Below are 21,413 nucleotides of genomic sequence, written 5' to 3' on the forward strand. Positions count from 1 at the left end.
GGCACAGCCGCTTGCCAGGTGAAGCTGTGCAAAGCCCATGCCAGCCAAAGGATTAATGATCCCAGGGGAGGCCAAGGTAAGCACACGGCTCCTGCTTGACATCTTTGTACTTGTAAGAGCACACAAATTAGCCAGGCGATGCAGTGAGTAACGGCTGGGGAGTCTCCATCAGTCCTATTTAACTATGCATGCAAAAAACATGGAGGGAGGCTGGGAAAAAAAAAAAGAAAAAAAAGCACGCAGCAACTGGGGAATCATTCGGGAAAGTGCAAGCAAATAGTGCAGCACCAACGACAAGTTCGTGTCCAGACCCCGTGCAGCATACTTACAATCTCGACATAGTAAGCGTTCGTAGAAAAAGCATCTTTTCTCCATTGTTCTGCGAGTGGATTTCGGAATAGAAGCTGATAGGGACCGACTTTCTGATTGCAGAACCGAGGGTTAATATCATATATAAGGTTTATTGTTTCATTATTTTATGAAGACTCATTTCATATTTTCTCCCCCCCGCTGATCTCGTTTCATGAAATACCACTATATGCATAATGCATATAACACGCAACCGTCTAAATAATATATTGTTGTCTAAAATTTGAAAGAGGAATACTAAGATGAAAATTTTATCATCTTCTCTGAGTTTTAATGTTTCCATCGAAGGGAAACCTTGAAGAGACCTTCTCCAGTAAATGTACGCTGCTGAGGTCAAACGAGGTCAACCATTACCGTTACAGAGTAAAGCAACGGCAACCTTAAGGCGACACAACAAATCTGTTTGCCCCTGTTTTACCAGGGTAAAGAGCAGCGCGGAACGGAACGAAGAGCGGCCGAGAAGTTGCCGCTGCGAGGCGCGAGCGGGCGGGCTCTCGGCACAAGCCCTCTCGCTAATGACCGGGAGATCCCAATTCCCCTGCTCCCGCACTCCCGGAGACAGCTGCGGCCGCGGGCAGCTCCTCGCAGGGCTTTTGAACGGATGCGGAGCTGGCCGTGGTCCTGCCCAGCAGAAGCGCCGACATGTTGTGCCAGCATGGTGGCTAAGCCCCACCGAAACCCCCATCCAGCCAATTTACTCATCCAGCATGCCAAGCTGCCCCTAATAGAGACACAGGGGACAGCCCGCTGCGAGGTCTTCTCAAAGACAGGGGGCGTTGTAAAGGGGGACGAGCCATCCAGCTCTCTAGGAGTCCTTTCTAGCGCTGAAGAAACCAACAGCCCGATTCTCTTCAAACCAATTTGGTCGAATGACAAAACTTCTCTGTTATTTCCCTTGTTCAAAGAGCCACACATAGCCTCTGGTAAGACTTACCCTTTATACTGAGATATGCAATCACAACAAGATGGGGGGGGGGGGGGGGGGGGGTCTGGAAATTGCCATGCAGTGCGATGAATAGGCATTGCGAGTTCCGCTAATCGCTCCGGCCACGGTCCTCATAGCTAGGGATCAGAGAGTGGCCGCTTGACCGCTCGTGTCCGCGCTCTGAAAAGGCTCAGGTGCCGGACACGGAGCGCCTTGACGCCGCACGAAGACGCAAAGCGCTCACGTCGGAGGCGCCACACAATGCATGCTACGCGCTGGGCATTTTATTCCACACTAGGTCACCCCTTTTACACCTTCAGCCATTCGCAAAGGGGGGTATTTATAGAAGCGTGTTTCTCCAACACAGGGGTATTTCACCGTGCCGGGAAAGTCGCAAGTGAAATGCGAGAGCATGTCAACAGAAGGTCTGTCCAGCCCCCGATGTCCTCGGCCCGGTGCCGGTATTGCTTTTTTCTTTGTCTACGGATAACTATCGCTCAACTCCAGCCTGTCCCAGCACTCAAAGCTGCTAGCAGCTCTTAACTGAGATCTAACATGAGCACGACTGCTGACAGATTCCTCTGTGCAGGTGCCAGGATACTCGTCACGATAAGAGCAGAATTCCACTCGAAATCCCCTCTATATATATTTTTGTAGACGTAATTTGAAAATGGCACATAATTTGATTAAGGAGTCATGGCGGCGCTAGAAGACAGAAGACACTCAGAATTCAGAGCAAAAGCAATTATATGGTAGTGAGTAATGGCAATGTTGAGTCATTTTTACTCCGTTGTAGAAAATAGCATGCATCGAAAGTGAAATAAGGCTTTTTTTTTTCTTTGTTTTCTTGTTTTTTAATCCAAAGAGCAATGTAGTCATTCAAAACACGGTGGGAAGGGTCTGCTCCTTCCACTCGCTCCTTCTTACCTATGGAAATGCAAGCAGAAGCCCACAAAAACGGGCAAATTCCTTAACACGACCATGTAGGTCCTTTACCGTTGTGTGCCGAACAAGCGCCTCTACGCACGTCCGTGGCAGAGCAAGGGAACACCTCTGCTCTATATTTTAATTAAGATTCTGCTCAAGTTCCCATGCCACCTTCTCCCTTTCTTCATGAAGACTTCAGTGATTACCAGCACCGCAATCTGCAGAAAGGCCCCACCCAGCCCTGATTCGGTTCAAACCACGGGCTTGGCACTACGATGCTGGCACACGCGTGGCCCTTGTGTCGACGCGGGGAGTGCCAGGCCCACAGTTGGAGAAGTTCATGCCATATAACTGGCAAGCCCTCAGCCTGGCCACCCCAGTCCAGCTGGTCACTCCAGGACCCGCTGGGCCCTCCTGCTTCAAAACACGTCAAAGGGCCACTAGAGTCGCCGCAGACCACGCGGCACATCTGCCCTCCGAGAGGCACCCCTGCGCCTGGCCTGGCGCTCGAGTCTGTGAGTCATGGTCTCCTTCCAGTTCCACGGGTTTTTCGGGCTTATCTTCTCCAGATAAACAAAATCAGTTTTACTGTTATGTAAGTTGTGGATTACATTGCAGTGCACAGCTCATAGCATGAGGACCTGACCAGTGGAATACTGCATTTCAGAACAAGACGGTGATATTATCATTATCGTTATTTATTTTCATTCTTCCTAGGCTGCTATCTTCATACGAAATCATCTTCACGTCCCATGGTGCGTTGTACCAAGCAGACGAAATGGAAACCAGGGACCTCCCTTATGTCGTTAGCTCACTGCAAAATGACAGCTCTAACCAATACACATATTAAATCTTTATCTATTATACAGTATAAGCTTTACATTGCCTGATACACTGTGCAAATTTATTTAATTGTTTGTTTGTTTGTTTGTGGGGGGCACGGTGGTGCAGCGGGTTGGACCAGGTCCTGCTCTCCGGTAGGTCTGGGGTTCGAGTCCCGCTTGGGGTGCCTTGTGACGGACTGGCGTCCCGTCCTGGGTGTGTCCCATCCCCCTCCGGCCTTACGCCCTGTGTTGCCGGGTTAGGCTCCGGCTCCCCGCGACCCCGTATGGGACAAGCGGTTCAGCCGATGTGTGCGCGTGATCGTTTGCTTAAATCTAAGCAAATATAAAGCAGCTTTAAATTTTACGTGCAAAACTGACCGTTTATAGAGGTGGTAAAAAAATAAAAGCACAGAGACGGGCTTGAACGAGCAACCTTCAAATTGCAAGTCTGTCGTGGAGCACTTGGCTACCTACTGCCCTTCAGCAGAACAGTTCACTTCACGTTGACTTTCGGAGTTGGGTTTACGGCATGATGTATGACATAATTTTAAAGGCACAACTAAATCCCTCGACGCACCAATATATTTCGGCTATTTTGAGCGAAGCAGCCTGATGTTGGACACTCGGTGCGCATCTGCCTAATGCAGGATGCGGTGTGCAACTTGAAAAGGTCACGAGGGGGTCTGGAGATGCAGGGATGAGTGAAAGGCAGGTCGGCCGGATGGCCCCGGCCTAACGGGGGCGGCGCATCACTCCCCCGCAGCCACATTTACCCTTTCGCCGCAGCACAGCACAGAGCAGTTCGCCGGAGAGTTAAATGTAGCACTGAATCTTAATGTCAGAGTGAAGCCGAAGCAAAATGTTTACTCTGCCATGGTTTGTAAGCACATCTGTTCTAAGGATAAAGCACTGCGATGACGGATTCTGCCCTCCCGTGTGTAATGAAGAGCAGGGCCCACGCAACCGAAGTTCTGCAGAGAGTACGGAGCGTCCTACCGTGGGGCCGTTAAAGCGATGCTGGCCGCAGTCCATTTCAAGATTTAAACATTGCAGGTGTGCTTGTAAAGGGAGAAAAAATCAGGTAAAACAAGGTAAAAAGGCAACGAATTTGACTCTTCTGCAGAGCAGCACTTCAATGCAAACCCACCAGCTGAAACCACTTGTCCCATACGGGGTCGCGGAAAGCCAGAGCCTAGCCCGGCAACAGAGGGAGAAAGGCTGAAGGGGGAGGGGACACACCCAGGACGGGACGCCAGTCCATTGCAAGGCGCCCCATGCAGGACTCAAACCCCAGACCGACGGGAGAGCCGGACCCGGTCCAATCCACTGCACCACCACACCCCAAGAATGTGAACCTTATTCCCTTTTTTTCTTACTGTGAGCAGAAGATTCTACTAACGAAGAAGGAAAAAAATAAGACTGAGCGACAAATAAGTAAGTAAGTAAATAAATAAATATTTAAATGTGCTCTCCAGCCCACTGGTTTGTTTACTCACTTTTAACAGAATCAGAAATAAACGCAAAATAAAATCCAGTTTGTAACGCTATCCCATTTCCTGGGATCAATAATTTAAACTATGCGCCGTGGAAGCCGGGAATGGTTTCGTCAAATAAGAGGCGGAGAGCGGGAGCCCCCAACGGCGCCCGGGACCCACCGCGGCACGGAGCGCCTTTGCACGGATCCAAGGTGAAGTCTCGATTCCTTAAGTCGCTCCGCAGCGGAGAAGATCCCGACGTGCCGTACCGTTCGGCGCAGCTCCTTCTGACGCGTACGGTCGGCGCCAACGATTCTCCTTTTTTGCACGTCTTCTGTTAATGAGCCGAGGCCGCGGATTAGACACGCCGCCAAGACCGCACCAACCTTAGCGATTCTCCAACAGACCGAAATTGCTCTACTGTGCAAGGGCCCTTTTTAAAATTCAGGATCAATCCCATCCCAGGTTCTAAGATATTAGTAGTACCAGAGGTGCACACCGCTCCTAAATTTAACTCTCCCTTAAGCATATTTTGCTTCTCCCTTATTCCCTCACAACATTAATAGGAGGCAGATGTCCGCAAACAGGTCCAAGTTTTATGTTCGCGTTACAGCTTCTGAGCAAGTCCCTTTTTCTCAGACTCTCAGATGATTTAAATAAAGCACAGCATTGATCACAATATGTCGACGGTACGCTTTACGGACAGGCGGCCGATGTTTTATTGCGGCGGCATGTCGGGTCATTTATTAGCCGACACGCTGAAGATGGCCAGGCGACCTTTTGCCCTATCGCTGCTTGTCAAAAATGGATCTCGGCCCAAAGAACACCACACCGAACACAAGGTGCGCATTTTCTAATAAAACTATTTACACAAATAGGCACGCAGGAAGGGGAGCGCTGAATAGTCAGCCTTTCGATAGTGCTGCACACTTTTTAGAACATTGTTGATGTAGATACCATAATTGTCCCATTGCCCCGTAAAGCTACGCCTTCTCACCCCGCGTACGTGGGGAAGTCGAGCCACGCACCTCCGACGGCTTTAGCTCCGGCATCAACTTTAATTGGAATATTTCTTACGGAGAACAGTTTACACAGAGAGATAAAAATTTTAAATGAAAAATAAACAGGCATTTCATGTTTGGTTTTAACTTCATCACAAAATTAAATACTGGATTTCCACCAAATAATTAATACCATATATTTTAAGATATAGACGCGCTTGCAGTCAGGTTAGCAACTCTACGGGGGGTAGCTGGTAGTGCGGTGGTGAGAGCTACTGCCTTTAGATCTAGAAGTTACAGGTTTGATCCCCACCTCTGGCTGTTGTACCCTTCAGCAAGGTACTTACTCTGAATTGCTCCAGTAAAATGACCCAGCTGTATAAATGGATAAATAATTGTAACCTTAATGCTCTAAGTTGCTTCGGAGGAAACACTTCAGCTAAACTAATAAATGCAAGCTCTGAAGGAGACCTCCTACAGCACTGCAAAGACCTGTCTGACAATGAGTTTTGGGAATGTGGTAAAAGGAAGACAACAAAACGCCTTCCTCTGATGTTTGGCCCCCTAACAAACAATAACAACAGCATTCTAGCACATGTGCCGCTTGGCCTCCTAATTAACTCCCGTTTGGCAACAGGACATGTTCCTGACAACCTTAATCCATCAGTGATTAAGCCCTTATTTAAAAAGCCTAACATAGAGCAAATGTCATTAATTACCCATCCTTTTTATCTACCTTTTCTTTTCCAAAAATTCTTGAAAAACCAGTTCCCCAACAACTGATGTAATTTTTCAGCTCAATTAACATTCATAAAATATTACGACTTGTTTTTTTCCTGCTCAGAGCAGTGAAGAAGACCTTGTTAAAGTAATAAATTACAGTCTGGTGGTCTGCTTTTCTCTTTTCTTTAACCCTTCTCTCATATTTGATCTTGACCAAATCGCTATTCGTTGTACCCCAAGGGTGAGATCTAGGTCCAGTAATGATCTGAAAGAACCGTCAACCATCACATCAATTCTTACGCAATGCTTGTGGCACATGGATGTGCAACATGTAGTGCAAAAATGCAATAAGATTTGCAAGTATCAAAAAAGTAAGAATTTTTTGCAGTAAAAGTGTAAGCAAAAGGAATTGCGTAAATGTAGACGTATCCTTCGTTGACACGACTGTATTCGTGAATCCCTTTGGTCGAGTAAAAGTTTATGAATTACATAAACCATGCTTAAATTTGCTAACCATTCACAAATTTGCTCCCGGAATCCACACCATTTATGAAAAACTAAAAATAATTATTAATAAATGATGAACTAGCTGAAACATGTTTCTGTCTTCTCTGAAGCACTGGAATGCATCATTATCACGCTGCCCAGATTCCGTTATAAACTCTCTCCAGCTTGCTAAGATCATAGCTACCAAAATCACTGCCAAAATGCATCTGTGGCCAAAATAAAATACAACCGTGTCCAACACATACCAGTATTCCTTCATTAGTTAGCAACAAAGATCTAAACTGTTCTCTCCAATGTATAGATCCATAACTGGCCTTACTAAAGAACAGTTTAAAAAAAATTAAAAATACCTATAACATTCAAAATAATTGCCAAATGACAACTAAAAATTAGGACATTTCACTAAACATATGTTACAAGTTTTAGAGATTCATTTGTAAGTCTTAGTGGCACAGTGCTGTCTCACAGTGCCTGGGTGGTGCAAGAGGATCTGGGTTCGATTCCCACTCAGTCTGTGTGGAGTTTGCATGTTTCCTCTGAGTACTCTGGTTTCCTCCCACAGTCCAAAGATATGCTGTTCAGGTTCACCCATAGTGTGTAAGTGACAGAGAGAGTGTGTTCCACTGATGTATGGATGAGTGACCCATTGTAAGTAGTGTAACTAGCAGTGTAAGTCACCACGGTGAATAAGGTGTGTGGGCTGATGACACTGCATAGCGCTCATTAAAAGTCACTTTGGAGAAAACCGTTTGCCTAATAAATGTAAGCCTTGCTAAAGATAATATTTACTGGTTTCACAAAGAAAGTATGTCTTTCCCAGCAAACCCCTTTAAATGACTTCAGCAACAAGAAAAAATAAGGGATTCATTCTGTATGTTTTCCAATCACTAACGGTTGTCTTGTGTAATTCTTTTTGGCCTTTACATAAATGACTAATGAAAACTATTTACTGAATGAGAGCTTTCATTATTACCATCAGTGAACTGGGTCAGACAGGTTCATCTGGGAGTTGGACAAACCACGGCAACTGCATATTACTACTGCTCTGCCTGTGGCCCTTCATACGTTCTCTTACAATTTGCTGTGGCATACATCCTTGTATAATGAGCAACATTTGGTGGGGAACATTGCTCTGCAAACAAAGTACCGCGCAGCATCACAATGTAAAGTGTTAATGGGAAAAGAGAAAAAAAGAGGTCATTTCAAAACACTCATTTTAGCTATAATTCAGCCTACACACATGAAAAAAATATCATTTTATCCTATAAGGTATGCATGTTTTAAGTACTAAAGTATTTTAGTTAGCATTTTATCCCTTAAAATGTACACACGCCGGCCGAAAACACTCGGCCCAGGCAGGGGCGCAACAAACCGGAGCCTAACCCGGCAACACAGGGCGCAAGGCTGGAGGGGGAGAGGAAACACCCAGGACGGGATGCCAGTCCATCACAAGGCACCCCAAGCAGGACTCGAACCCCAGATTCACGAGAGAGCAGGACCCAGCCAAACCCACTGCACCCCCCTAATTATGCTCTTATTCTGGAGTCAACTTTTCCTAAACTGCTTGGAAGCTGTTTAAACTGGTATCTAGGAATACTTGCATGATATTGCAAACATCTGTCACGCACAACTGTTTTGCCACTACAGTAAGGGATGACCCAGCATGGATGTTTTAGCAAGCAACAGGAGTGTGGCTCTTTCAGAGAGTGATGGAGAGAGAAAGCAAAAGAAGGAGCATTATTAAACCCCCGCCCCCATCTCAAGCTAGAAACCCTTCAAGGTCATTTCCCATCTCCTCAATTACGTAACACTTGCCAAAGGAGAAATCTTTTTTTTTTTTTTTTTTAAAAAAAAAAAAAAATCAGTCTTTCATAAAAACATAAACCTGACCTCACATAAAAGCAACAAAATACTTAGCAAATAAGCCAACAGTTCCAAAGACACTCTACCATCAATCGGTAGCAGTGAATTTTAAAAGTAACCATGGAGACGTATAAAATATGTATGCCTTTTAGCTCGCATGTGTTCGTGTATGGACATTTCTGTATGACTTTAGGTGCCGTGCGAGTGCATATCTATGCTCCTCAACGGGCTTGTGCGTCCGTGCGAGAGTTTGTTTTCGAGAGCCTATCTGCTTATATTCTTCTGCGTATGTCTGTAATTCTTAATAGACTCGGACATTCCTGGAAAACAGGACACTTTAATTCAATGAGGGATCCGGAGTGCAGAGGCTCACTAAAACTGGGGCATAAAATTCATTGTTGGGAAGGGGCCAGCAGCTGAATAAAGGACAAAAATCAAAGGGTGACACTCACGGTGTTTGAGGATGCTAAGATCCTTTCCGGGACCCATATTTTCACCATAATAAGCATCAAGAGTCCATGCACAGAGTGCCATAAAGCTTCATTAAGCTCCCTCATAGACCTGCTCACCTTGGGTTGCTGCCTAATACAATCTGACACACCTTTACCTCCGCAGAAAGTTTTTGAGAATCTCCAGAGAGCGTGTAACTCCCTGAGTTCGCAGATGGAACTAAATTCCGTGCGCTTTCCTATGTCCGTCCCAGGGCAGGCCAATCTCAGTCCCCAGAGTTAGTCCCCACACAGTACCTCTCAACCACCCGCAACCTCTTTTTGCAGGCCTGATCATGCTAAAAGAGGTGTTATTAGTGAAGAGGCAGGAGCGAGCACGTGACTGGTGATCTGGTGGCGCTTGCTTCAACCCCACGAGCCAGTTGGCTCGGCCCGCTCCAGTGCCCAGTGCAATCACAGGGCCCGTTGCCGCGGCGACAGCCCCCGGGATTACAGCCCGCACCCCCCAAACACGCACGCAATGCACGTCGTAGACAGTTCAAACGCTACCGACAAGCTGATTATACACGCTGATGATCGGAAACATTTACATACAAATGCAACGCGATGATGGTGTGTGGCCCTAATGGCCGCATAAAACCGCACATCTAGAGCGCCGCAGCATAATAACAACGTATGGTGGGTAGCGCCAACAGGGATTTATCCGCGTTAAATCACCACTCGTACATTTTAATCAGGCCGCACTAAATTTAAAGCCTAGTTTATATGTAATCCTGGTTTAGTCAGCGTTGCTCGAGCCGGCGATGGCGCTATTTTTAGAAGCTTTGCAGATTGCTCTCGTGAATAACATAGTTCAAGCTGTTTGTTCACAGTAGCGCAACAGTAACAAACATGTGACAATCGCTGCTAAATTCCTATCTGATTTGATAGCGATCGTTCTACCCTCGTTCAGCTTCTCAGTCTCTGTTTTTTTAGGAAATGAGGATGGCGCCAAAGGAAGGAGAATAGTGGGAAAGTGGGGCAGACTGGTAGTTTCACATTGTTGCATCAATGCCTGTAATGCTCTTCACCAAGGTCACCCTTTGACTCGAGTCCACACGCTATCGAACCGCATTAATCAGCTCACGCTACGTATCAGCAGTGGCCTAAACAAAATGCCTCGATTCCTTCTCTGAAGCAATTACCATTAATTGCTCTCGTTTGTGAAAGTAATCATGTGCTAAGGAAATGAAATGAGGAGCCGAGGACCAAAACACATAGAGAGACACGCACATACTGTTGATTTACAAAAACGTCTGTGTGCGCTCACTAAACACAAGAAATCTTCCATCAGTCCATCTGAGCACTATGTTCATCTGACCGCCTGCGGTCCTATCTTTAATGTCCAAATCCATTCAATATGGGCTCTAATCCTTTATTTGACATTAGAGTGAAAGAAAACTTTTGCCATGCAATGCTGATGCAACTTCGATGCAGTAAGCAGCTTTGCTGCAATTCCGGCAATATGGAGAGCTGGTGGGCAGTCCGACCCAGGGTAGGGGCGCCCAGGGACCTGACCCTGCCATAATTAAACTATGACAGCCAGCTGCTGACGCTCAAGGACCAGTTTCAGGGACTATAAAGGCGGTTTGCCTGAAGAGCGTAGGAGTGGCGTTTGGGCGATGGACTGAGTAGAAGGACGGTCCTGGAGAAGAAACGGTTTTCCCAGAACGGTCTGTTTCTGTTGGCTTACAACAAAACTTCCATTCGGTTGAAACGTCCTGCTGTCGATTGCCTTGTTCCTGTCCTGTGGCCACCCCTGCCGCACCAAAGGCCGCAATACCTTAGTTAATGTATGCAGATGGCAAGACTGGCATCAAACAAATGCAACTCCTGTACCGTCCCACTGGGTCCTTCTAAGAAACTGGGCAGCTGGTAGCAGAGTGGTCAGAAGTGCTGCGTTCGGATGCAAAAGTAGTAACTGCAGTACCCTAAAATTGCTTTAGTAAAATTACCAAACTGAATTAATGGGTAAATAATTGCAAGAAGCTTAATATGAAGTTGGGGGGGGATGTGGTGGAGCAGTGGAGCAGTGGGATGGCCTGGGTCCTGCTCTCCAGTAGGTCTGCGGTTCAAGCCCTGCTTGGGGTGCCTTGTGACAGGCTGGTGTCCTGTCCCAGGTATGTCCCCTCCCCCTCCAGCCTTTCACCCTGGGTTTGGCTCCCTGTGACCCTGTATGGGGCAAGTGGTTTCAGATGATGTGCGTGTTAACGCTAAGGTGCTTTGGCAAAAAGCATCAGCTAAATGTAAGAAGCAGTGTTTTACTTGGCAAAAACAACATAATGGATACACCACATGTAAAGTACTTAGTAATCGAAGTAATCGAATAATTAATGCAGCGACAGAAAAACAATCATATTGGTCTAAATGCCAATTGCCGTCATGTTTCGGTTTTGAAAGACATATGACATTTTAACGTGTAGGCTTCTGTAGCACCACGAGACAACTCATGCAATCTGAAAGGGGCTGGATGGCATGGAAACGGCAACATTTGTGCAACTGGCAAGGTAAATAGCGTCAGCAATCATGAGAGCGCATGCTGAAACCTATAGCATGAAAGGAATAACGGTGAAAAGTTAAATAACAGAAAGACGCCTAAAAAAGGGGAAAAACAAAACAATGTCCTTGAAAATTACCACAAGATTTTAACACCGCTTTGACCCAGTTTCAGCAAAAACTGTACAAGCAGGTATTAGTGGTAGGGCTGCGGTTGAAAACAGCTGCATGAAAGGCCCACGCACCATGGAACCCCTGTGCAGCGGAAAAATAAGTCTGATGATGCTTTTACTATTTTTACTAAATCCAAGCAGTTTGTGTTTATAGAAATCCAAAATATGCCTTTATTTATTGTCTTTTTCCAACAAAGTGTTTGGGTTATATGACTGCCCTGACTGAACGGATAACAGCAGGTAGGACAGCAGATTTGTAACCTGAAGGTTACAGGTTCAAGCTTCACTCTCCTCTACTCCTACTGTACCTCTAAATTTATCCAGAAAAAAACTCCCATCTAACACTATAAGTTGCTCTGGACCAAACACTTGACCATAGTGCCATTTAATAATACTAATGGCCAAGGAATTTGAAGCAACTTAAAAAATGACCAAGTCAACCTTGCGGTACAAACACTGTTTCTTCTGGTCAGTGCTCCTATACTGCAATATAATAACACACCTAAACATACCATATTCAAGAGTGATTTCATGGACATGTTGATGAAGTCAAACATCCTCTCTGGCATTTCCACTAGATCTAAACATCACTGAATCTATATTGGTGCTCTAAGCGTGCAGTAAATTTCCACCGTCTTCATCCCTCAAAGAGCTGGAGGCTTTCCTTCCTGAAGAACTGGCCAATATCCAATTTCACAGATCGGGACTTGCATGAGAGCGTTGCAAGAAGTACGAAAGCTGCTCTACGGTTGGCCCACTTGCTTGAAATTCATATATTGTTTGGTATTTCCATTATTCCCTATATAAGAGTCTTTGGAAACAAGCGGTGAACCATTCTTAATGCACGTGCCTCTTGCAGCTCTTCGAGAGCACAATACCACATATACTGTATCTCTCCGGTGTGGCCTTCCTGCTACTGCCATCAAACCTCTACAGCTGATACAGAACGCTGCTGCCCGAGTTGTGTTTGACTTGCCAAAGCGTTTGCATGCACTGTATCTCCCCTTCTTGTCTCTCTGCATTGGCATCCTATAGCTGGTTGGATCAAATTTAAGACCTTGGTTATGGCCTACAAAAGCATCAGTGGAACTGCTCCCTGATATGCACAAGACCTGATCATCGCTACACCCCAACCAGACTGCCACGCTCTTCTACATCTGCCCGCCTGGTGGTCCCATGCACGAAACCTAAAACACAAAGGTTCTCTGCTCTGGCTCCGTCGTGGTAGAACAACCTCCCCCTCTCATTCAGAACTGCTGAATCTCTGTCTACATTTAAAAAGGGTCTGAAAACTCACCTCTTCCAGACTCACCTCGCTTATGATCCCTTAAGTTCATGTAATGCCTTGTCTAAATGTTCATGCTCTATAAGTTTAAGATGATGCCTGGATAACCCTTTACACAGCTGCTCCTGTAATGTAATGTTAATGTTTATATATATTTTTAAAAAAAAAATAGACTAGGAAGGTGATTTGGAATTGTCGATATTCAGCTAACGTTTAATGCAGCTACCTGAGTGATGAACATTGATTCATATGGTGGAAAGAAAGAAACTAACTGTAGTTAAGAATCACACGTCTGCATCTAAGTGTCTCTTCCTGCTAATGAAATGAACAGATTGTATTTTCTAGAAGATGTATGCTGCTTTGGAGGAAAGTGTCTGATAAAAGAACACATGTACATGTAAATATCGTACTGCAGGAAGAAATACGAAAGGTTCTGCTTATAACTGCATGAATGTATACACATGGTGTCAGCTCTATGTGCATGTAGATATAGATACACTGTAGATATAGATATAGATATAGATGTAGATAAATATATATGTGAACAGAGAGAATGTTAGAAAGATAAATATTGTATGTTTGCGGCACTCTTGCCGTTACTGAGTAAAAAATTTGAACTCCTACAGAGTGTTTTTATAATTATTATTAATTCATTTCTGAGTTGTCACTCTCTCCCAAAACAACTTTGGAGTATCTGACCCATTTAGACACCTGGGTATTTGTACGTCTCACGGTAAGCACTTCACTCAAGGACACCATAACCGTAGGAGGCGGGCGGGTTAAACTGGCATGCTTAACCGCTACGTTATCTTCATAACATGTCAGGATGCATGAAGTAAGCTGCTGTCCGTCCTCCTGCGTGGGCGTATTCACGGTTAACATGCGCAGCGCGTACAGTGGAGAAATGTGAGCTAATGACCAAGCTGCGTAGATGCCAACGCGTACATGGGATGGGGACACTTACGCTCGGGAGGTTTCTCAAGCAAATGCACGCCTGCTTCTTGTCACAGGGGGCCTTCGGTGATCTGGGAGCAGTGGCCAAAACAAGTGGCAGAGGAGGACAGGGAACTCCGTGTCCCGGGGGGGGAGCTTATCCATGCAACCGGGCACATGGGTTTCGTCCACGTGAGGGTCTCGTCAACACACTGGCCTGCCAGACATAGCCCGCTCGCCCAGGATCACCTCACAGCCGGAGGGAATCTTGACATGATTTCTGACCTTTGCTTCTCGTGTTCAACAGGGGAACCGTTCCTGCTGCTGGTGGAAAATGACTTCCCAAGGATTTCGAGCTGCTGCTTGAACTGATACCGTCTTGAGCAAAAACATAAAAATCCAGATCTGTTCAGTGCATTATTGTTTTTACCCCATCAGCACCTTTTAGCGAAGCGGAATTCCACGGTTAGCAAAGTTTATTAAATAAAGTGAATTTATTTTGCGGCATTAACAAATGTCGTGATCTATGTCCATCCCCTGTCGCCGTAATTCTCTCAAGCTCTTTGCTTTCTCAGCATATTCTTGCCACTGGGCTGTAATACATCAAAGGGCTTTCTCAAACAGATATTTCATTACCTTTGCTTCGGTTTCGGGGAACAAAACGGGTGCACGGTGGCACGTTCGAGGGATTAGGGTGTCAGCGGGCCGGATGTTTCCGGCCCCGCGTCAGTCAGGGGACCTCGGCCGGGGCGCGAAGAATACCGCGGGACCAGTGCGTAAACCCTGTTTATAAGCACGCGGGAGGGGATTTTAGCATGCGTGGCCTCACACCAGCCCAACTGCCAGATTAGCGGCCTATTATCCCCAGAGTACGCTCTCCTTGTATTTCAGCTTCTCTCCATTTGTGCTCGGCCAAGCACACCGTGCCAGTAATCTACAGTTTTCTTCCCTCCAAAGGAGAAAAGATACACACTTTCCACTCCTGTTCTTTCACTTTAGTCTATAGAGTGTTGAACATGAGATCGGTGGAGCCAGAGAACATGACTCAGTGCGTCATTGCCGTGTGTTTCGCCACTTTGACAGCCCGCTTTTTATTCCCTCCCTCGATTCATTGGCCTGATTAATAAAATGTAAGTCTGTGCGAGCGGGCTTCCAGCTTTCACCTGATTAACATGCAGCCGCACGCCTCTACCCTCGATCCCACCTCGATCTTCCCGCCCCGCATACCGGAAGCTGCAAAAACACAATACGATGCGTGTGCCCGGCCTTGACTCCGAGCTCCATCGCTGAGAGGCATTTACAGGAAAATGGGCTGGTCGAGTTTTATGTGAGGCGCATGTGGGTATTTCATATTTTACAACGCCAGACCTTGAAAGTGGCCGCACGGGCAAAGGACGGTGAGCAAAACTTCCACTAGCGTGGAACCATCATAGGGTGTGGAGTAAACGGAAGACTGCGTAGATGCGATTTACCATGTTATAGGGGTCACAATTAGCTACGAGTAAAGTGACGTGCAGCAGCAGCACGGACCCGAGGGGGCAAAAATAAGAGTGAAAAATAACTACACAAGGCAGTGAATAGAAAGGGAGTGAACTGGGGACAGCGAAGCAGTTAGAGCTGATTTATCCGGAGTACGAGCATGTCAGCCACGGAGGAGCCTTTCAAAAAAAAAAAAAAAAAAAAAAAAAAGCGAAGGCCTTTATATCCAGTCAGTGCCAGTCATCAGCCCTGGATGTGAAATAAAATCAATCCATTTCATACTGGCACCACAGAGCCATAGACGAAGTGCAGTTTGCACATACAAATCGGGTTCCTGTGCCCTTAGGTCCAGTACGAGGCAAAGTACATCATGAAGTTTAACTCTGACTGTTAAGTGAAATGACTTCTACTCTAGATTGGGTCACGCATAGTGCAAGTTAGCTTGTCCTCAAAATAACTGTTGTAGACCTTGGAGGTAATAATTAACTAAGGGAAATACAGACACCCCACTACTTATGTAAATTCGACTTACGCAGATCTGGATTTAGGAAAAAAAATTCCCAGCATTATTTACAAATAACTCTTACGCAATGCATCTGAAATACGTTAAGCGGAAGTCGGCGCAACCAGACAAGGCAGGAAGCTGCATCTTCCCAGTTCTTGCGTGTTTTGAGTCGTGAAGGTATCTCCTCTTCTTCGTGTAGTACTTTTTACGCATATTTACTACCGTTTTCATTATTCACAATGCCTGGTGGTAAATGTACACTTGAAGGAAAACGAGAACCATCTCGCAAGCGTGGAGCAATCGATTTGGAGATGAAATTGAAAATAATAAGGAAGTATGAAGGTGGACAAAGACTGTGGTCTGTAGCACGGGAACCAGGTTTAGCCGTATCGACTATAAATACGACAGCGAAGGATGCTGAACGTATAAAGGAGCAGTGAAAGGAACAGCTGGCATGAAAACAACAACAATAACGAAGGAAGGTCAAGGTGCAATAACTGAGATGGAAAAATTATTAATGTTGTTATGTTCAATGGTGGGGGAGGAGGGAGAATCCGACAAACGTCCATTTCGACTTACGCAACGGGTTGAAGAACGTCTATTTGCGTAAGTCGAGGGGCGTCTGTAGATACTAGAACTCAGCTGCTATCCAGAGAATGGTATAAATAACAATACTCCCAAATATGTCCGATTAAAAATGTTGTTGTGGTCTCACTCCGTGTGAGTGGGCCTATTCCACGCGAATCGCTATCCTTGAAATAGGACTTTGAGATCCAGCCTGTTGAGTTGTAAGAGGTTTCCTTGTTATAGGAACAAAGTTTGCAGGCTTTTGGCTGACCCAACCAGAATAATTAATCACATGGAAATCACAGGCAATTGTTGAGCAACAGACAGAATGAAGAAAATTTTGCAGTACACCACACAAGCGGAGTGATAATGCTGTTTGAACTGAATGAAATAGTGGATTTAATTAAATAAAATGAAAATGGAAAATAATCAATACTGTGAATGATGTGCAATAATAATGGCATGTATATTTTTATTATCCTTTTATTAAGGCCGAACAAAAGTCTGCAAAAGTCTATTACTATACATTATAAGTTTAAAGATTTTTAGTGATGTGACACTACTATTTCGTGATGGATTTTATAAAATCATAATGTAACGCATGGATAATTCAGTCATTGTAGTTTTGTAAATATATCTGTTCACACAGGTTGTGCAATTTTTTTGCTTCTTTTCAAAATAACTTAAGTCAGATTAAAAAGTCAACAATATTTCAATGATTTTTCATTATTAAAATTGTAACCTGTTGTTTAATCATTTTAACACTAATATTCTGAAAAATGCCTTGCTAGTAGTTAAACGTCAGGGTGACGGAGTTGCTTCGGGGTTGTTTCGGGGTCATTTCGGGGGGGGGGGGACATATTTTTTCATAAACTAACAGCATTTCTTTGAGTAATATATTTTTAGAAATGGCTTTACAAATGAGAAGCTTTTTGCAAAGAACCTCCGGGGGCCTTTGTTAAATCAGGGCTGCTCGGAGTCATCAGGCAGCACAGCGTAAATGATCGCGAACAAAGTGGACGTGTATTACCGTAATGATTTTAATTAGAGCAGACACAGAGTCAGGTGTTCAATCGAGGTAATTTTTGTTCATGTTGTTCGGAAAAAAGGCGTAAATAAGGCTAAAAGAATTCTTTTGAGGTGCACGGTCATTTTCAGAGTCTTTAATGAGTCGGGATGTTTGGTCCTCGTGGACTCGGTCCTGCCGGTTTTGCAGGTACCATTTAATTGACTTCTTAAAAAGGTGCTGTGATCTTGTATCCCCATAATGAGATTAATTGGGTAATTAGGACCTGAGGAAGTAGAAAAACCCAAACCCGCCACAGTCTCAGAGGACAGGAGTCGTCCATCCCTGGTGTCGTCTTACCGGCACATGAAATATAATTAAGATCTCACCACCAGATCCTCAGGCACAGAGGGAGAGACCGGCTGACGAAGAGGTGTCAATAGAAAAAAGAGACGGATCCGGCAGGTTGTCGGCATCTGGGTCCATAGCTGTTAAATCAGACTTGGATGCCAAGGTGGATGAAACTTCCTCAAACCATTAAAGTCATATAGATGTTTGATTGCTCCTATGGCAACCATAAGGGCCATTCATTTAAGACAATGTGCAATTCAGGGGGCCTGGTCCGACACTCACTCCATCCCCATCAGGCCCCATGTGGACCCGGCTCTGAGCGGCCCTGTGACCCACAAGGGCAGCCAAGGGAGCCCCACAGCCAGGTGCTCGAGCGGCAGTAAAAAGACAGCCGAGTGTCATTTTTAATACGAACACACACCACCACAATGGTAAAATCAATGGTGCTTTATGGGGCATTAATCTTGACCACGCAACAGCAGCTCATCCACAGCTCAGACTGTGCGAGAGCTGTTCCGTATTGTATATGACCAGTAAACTCGATGGCCTTTGCTGCCCATCGAGAATGATGCCTCCTGCACAGTTCGCATGACGCGGCAGTGAGGAAACATAAAAGTGGCACAATATTCGATAAAGGGAATTAAAACAAAAGCAACCAAAACACCTTGAGCTGAAATTAAATCTCTGCCCCATTTGCTCAAAGACACTTCTGTGTCGAGTTACCACACTCGAGGTAATGTACAGCTGAACAAGCAAAGCAGACGGAAAAAAGGTACGGGTAGGAGTCCTGCAGATATATTGACTGCACGGTAAGTTTCATATTGTGTTCTGTCCCACCGGCCACGCTCTTGCATGGATGTGCGCCTACGTTTAGGAAATGGCGGCGGGCCGTTAGACGGGGGGATAATTACTTTTTGATTTACAGAGCACTGGAGCATTGTAGGGACAGGCGGCAGGGCTCACCCCCTCCAGACGCAACCACGTGGTCTCCTTAATTAAAAGGAATCCTCTAAGCATCCATCAGACAGGACCTCAAAGAGCAGAAGGGGAAATGTGGGAGACAAAGAGCTTTCGGGTAGAGAGTGTAGTGGAGGGGGGCATGGAGAAAAGAAGACAACTACCTCCACGGCTCTCACTGTCAGCTGGCTTCACCTGGATGGGACGAGTCATCTGGGGAGAACAAGAGAGAGAGCGAGGGGTTAGTCCTGGTGTGGAGAGTTGTCGCTGACGCAACACCGCTACAAGCTTCAAGTGTCAGATGCCTCTCCCCGTGCATGCTGCTGCCACCGCCAGACACCGAGAGCAATGACTATGCAAGGAGGCACCTTGAGCAATGCGTTTATGGTTGTTTCCCAAAACATTCAGAAACAAGCAAATAAATAACAACGTGATACAGTTCAGAATAAGACAACTGACGCTGCTGCTTTTGCACGGGATGCACAGCCATGTACAGATCCTGGCTGTTTCAAGGACCGTGGAGGAAAATCAACGATAAGAGAAGTGAATCCAGACACAGGAGAAAAGGGATCGATGCAAACCCATTGATCCCTGGCCTTCTGGCTGCGCAAAGGGACTGGCTGTGAGGGATTCCTTGGTTAGGCGGCTCATGGTAATCCACTAGGACCTGATAAGAATGGACTTTGTTGGATTAGATGTTTCTGTCATTGCCAGCTTGTGCCCTCTTTCAGAGTTTTTTTTTAATCTTACTTTTTTACCTTTTTACTTTTTGCTTGTTTATTCTTTTGAACAGAACTCCCAAGTGTTATTTTTTCCGGACCTTTGATTTGAAACCTTTTTTTTCCAGTTTCACATTTCATGAATTAAGAATTGTCTTTGTAGTTTAGAAATGAAATAAAATATAAATAATAAAAAAAAATATGTGCATGTAGGGTTTCAACTTTAACCGTCTGAGTTTTTTTGTGAGCATTATCAGTGCTCTTTGTGGTAATGTCTCTTTCTATTCTCAGAAACGAGGCAAAGACTTCAGCTGAACTTAATATTATGAAACGTGTAACACGGTCAACCTGAAATGCCGGTAAGTAAAATGTTACACGCATTCTACAGTTTTTTTTTTTTTTTAATCCCTTCTCTCTGGACTTTAATAATGAAGTTTTTCCTTTTTCTAAGATTGAAACACTTCCCGCAAACACACAAACTGAGCAATATATCAAATTGTTTTGAAAAAAGTTTCATTTTTTTTTATTATTGTACTCCTACATGCAGTTTTGGGACAAGCTGGTTCCAGCCAACTGGCATCAACCCAGTGATTCGGAAACACCGAAAAGTTTCAGTTGAGTTTTCCAGGATTCTGCATGGTTTAATTATGTTTTTAAAGAAGAGAGAGAGAGAGAGAGAGAGAGAGAAAAAGAAGATTAAGGAACGCCTAATATGAATATTTTCCCTTTTTTCCGCCCCCCATGTTTAAATCTGAAGGGAAACTTATGCCTATTCAAAACAAATTGCTTTAATAATAACACAGCAGGCAGATTCCTAATGAAAAAAGACCAGGATCCGTGCCGATTTGTGACAAGATTACCAAAATATGCAAAGCAATTTCATATTCTTCAAGGCCCCTTTAGCCATCTGTAACCAGGAATTAAGCACATTTTTATAGCTGCACAACACTGATCCCTCTCGAGTTCGAAGGCGATTGCTAAAAAATGTGCAAAAAATCCAAGACTAACATTTTTTTTTCCACTCACAATTTTTGCTCTACGTGTTTTTTTAGTGTTCAATTCCAGAGGAGAACTAAAAAGGTCAGATTTAAAGACAGGGCAGTCCCATAAAAGCATGACTTGTTCAAGGAGAAACACCATAATGGGATTTTAAAATGTCTTAATAACATGCTGATATATGGGGGAGAGGGCCAGGCCAGATTCATTAAGTGCTAAACGTATCCATTTTCACCTTGAGGAACTAAATAACCTTCCTCTCTGGAATTATTCCATAAATTTGCTCATCGTAAATAATAACTAGCCAGGGTTAGGTATTTGTGAGGAAGAGGGGAGATGTTATGAAGGTTCAGACCTCTGCATCTCTCCTTGGTTGGTGTGGTTGGAGTAATGCCCTTCCCCATGGAGTCCAAATGGAGTGACTTTGTCTTCAAAGTGCTGGCCTGTGAGAGGACACGGGATATTTGACATTGCCGGTCGAGCCTCTGCAGTGCCAGAGGAGCAGATGAGCCGGGACACGGAGAGGCCCAAAGTGTTTTATGGAAAATGGCTCCAGCTGGAATTTGAATTTCACTAACCGAGATCTTTTCCAGCAAGTCGAACAAAAAAAATCTGCCTCCTCATCTGAAAAATATTTAAATTCCTCTACTGGGAAGAGATGCTTCTGAAGAGTAATCCAATGATCTTTCTAGATGGTCTGAAGGATGTTGTAGATGGGAAGGTTTCATTTAGTTCACATTTAAAAATTATAATTCCCATGCAATACCCTGCAGAAGGAGGTCTTATCTGGGTTGTGCTGTTCCCTGTTCTGAGGTGTGTGTGTGTGTGTGTGTGTGTGTGTGTG

General features: G+C 45.0%; 1 protein-coding gene across 8 annotated transcripts in view; it reads right to left on the reverse strand.

Moving 5' to 3' along the window:
* Positions 1 to 21,413, reverse strand: part of celf5a (cugbp, Elav-like family member 5a) — a 166,818-nt gene that overhangs the window by 55,061 nt on the left and 90,344 nt on the right. For 4 of the 8 annotated variants that reach the window (XM_029255140.1, XM_029255137.1, XM_029255139.1 and 1 more), the window contains exon 3: positions 19,019 to 19,067. The exons of 1 other annotated variant lie outside the window; for it this stretch is intronic. In XM_029255140.1, coding sequence (XP_029110973.1) covers positions 19,019 to 19,067 — 49 coding nt within the window. Of the gene's footprint in view, positions 1 to 19,015; positions 19,068 to 21,413 lie in introns of all 8 variants that reach the window. 3 more of the 8 variants (XR_003797927.1, XM_029255135.1, XM_029255138.1) reach the window with 1 other exon arrangement.

This window comes from Scleropages formosus, chromosome 9, assembly GCF_900964775.1.
Source record: "Scleropages formosus chromosome 9, fSclFor1.1, whole genome shotgun sequence".
NCBI classification, from domain to species: Eukaryota; Metazoa; Chordata; class Actinopteri; order Osteoglossiformes; family Osteoglossidae; genus Scleropages; species Scleropages formosus.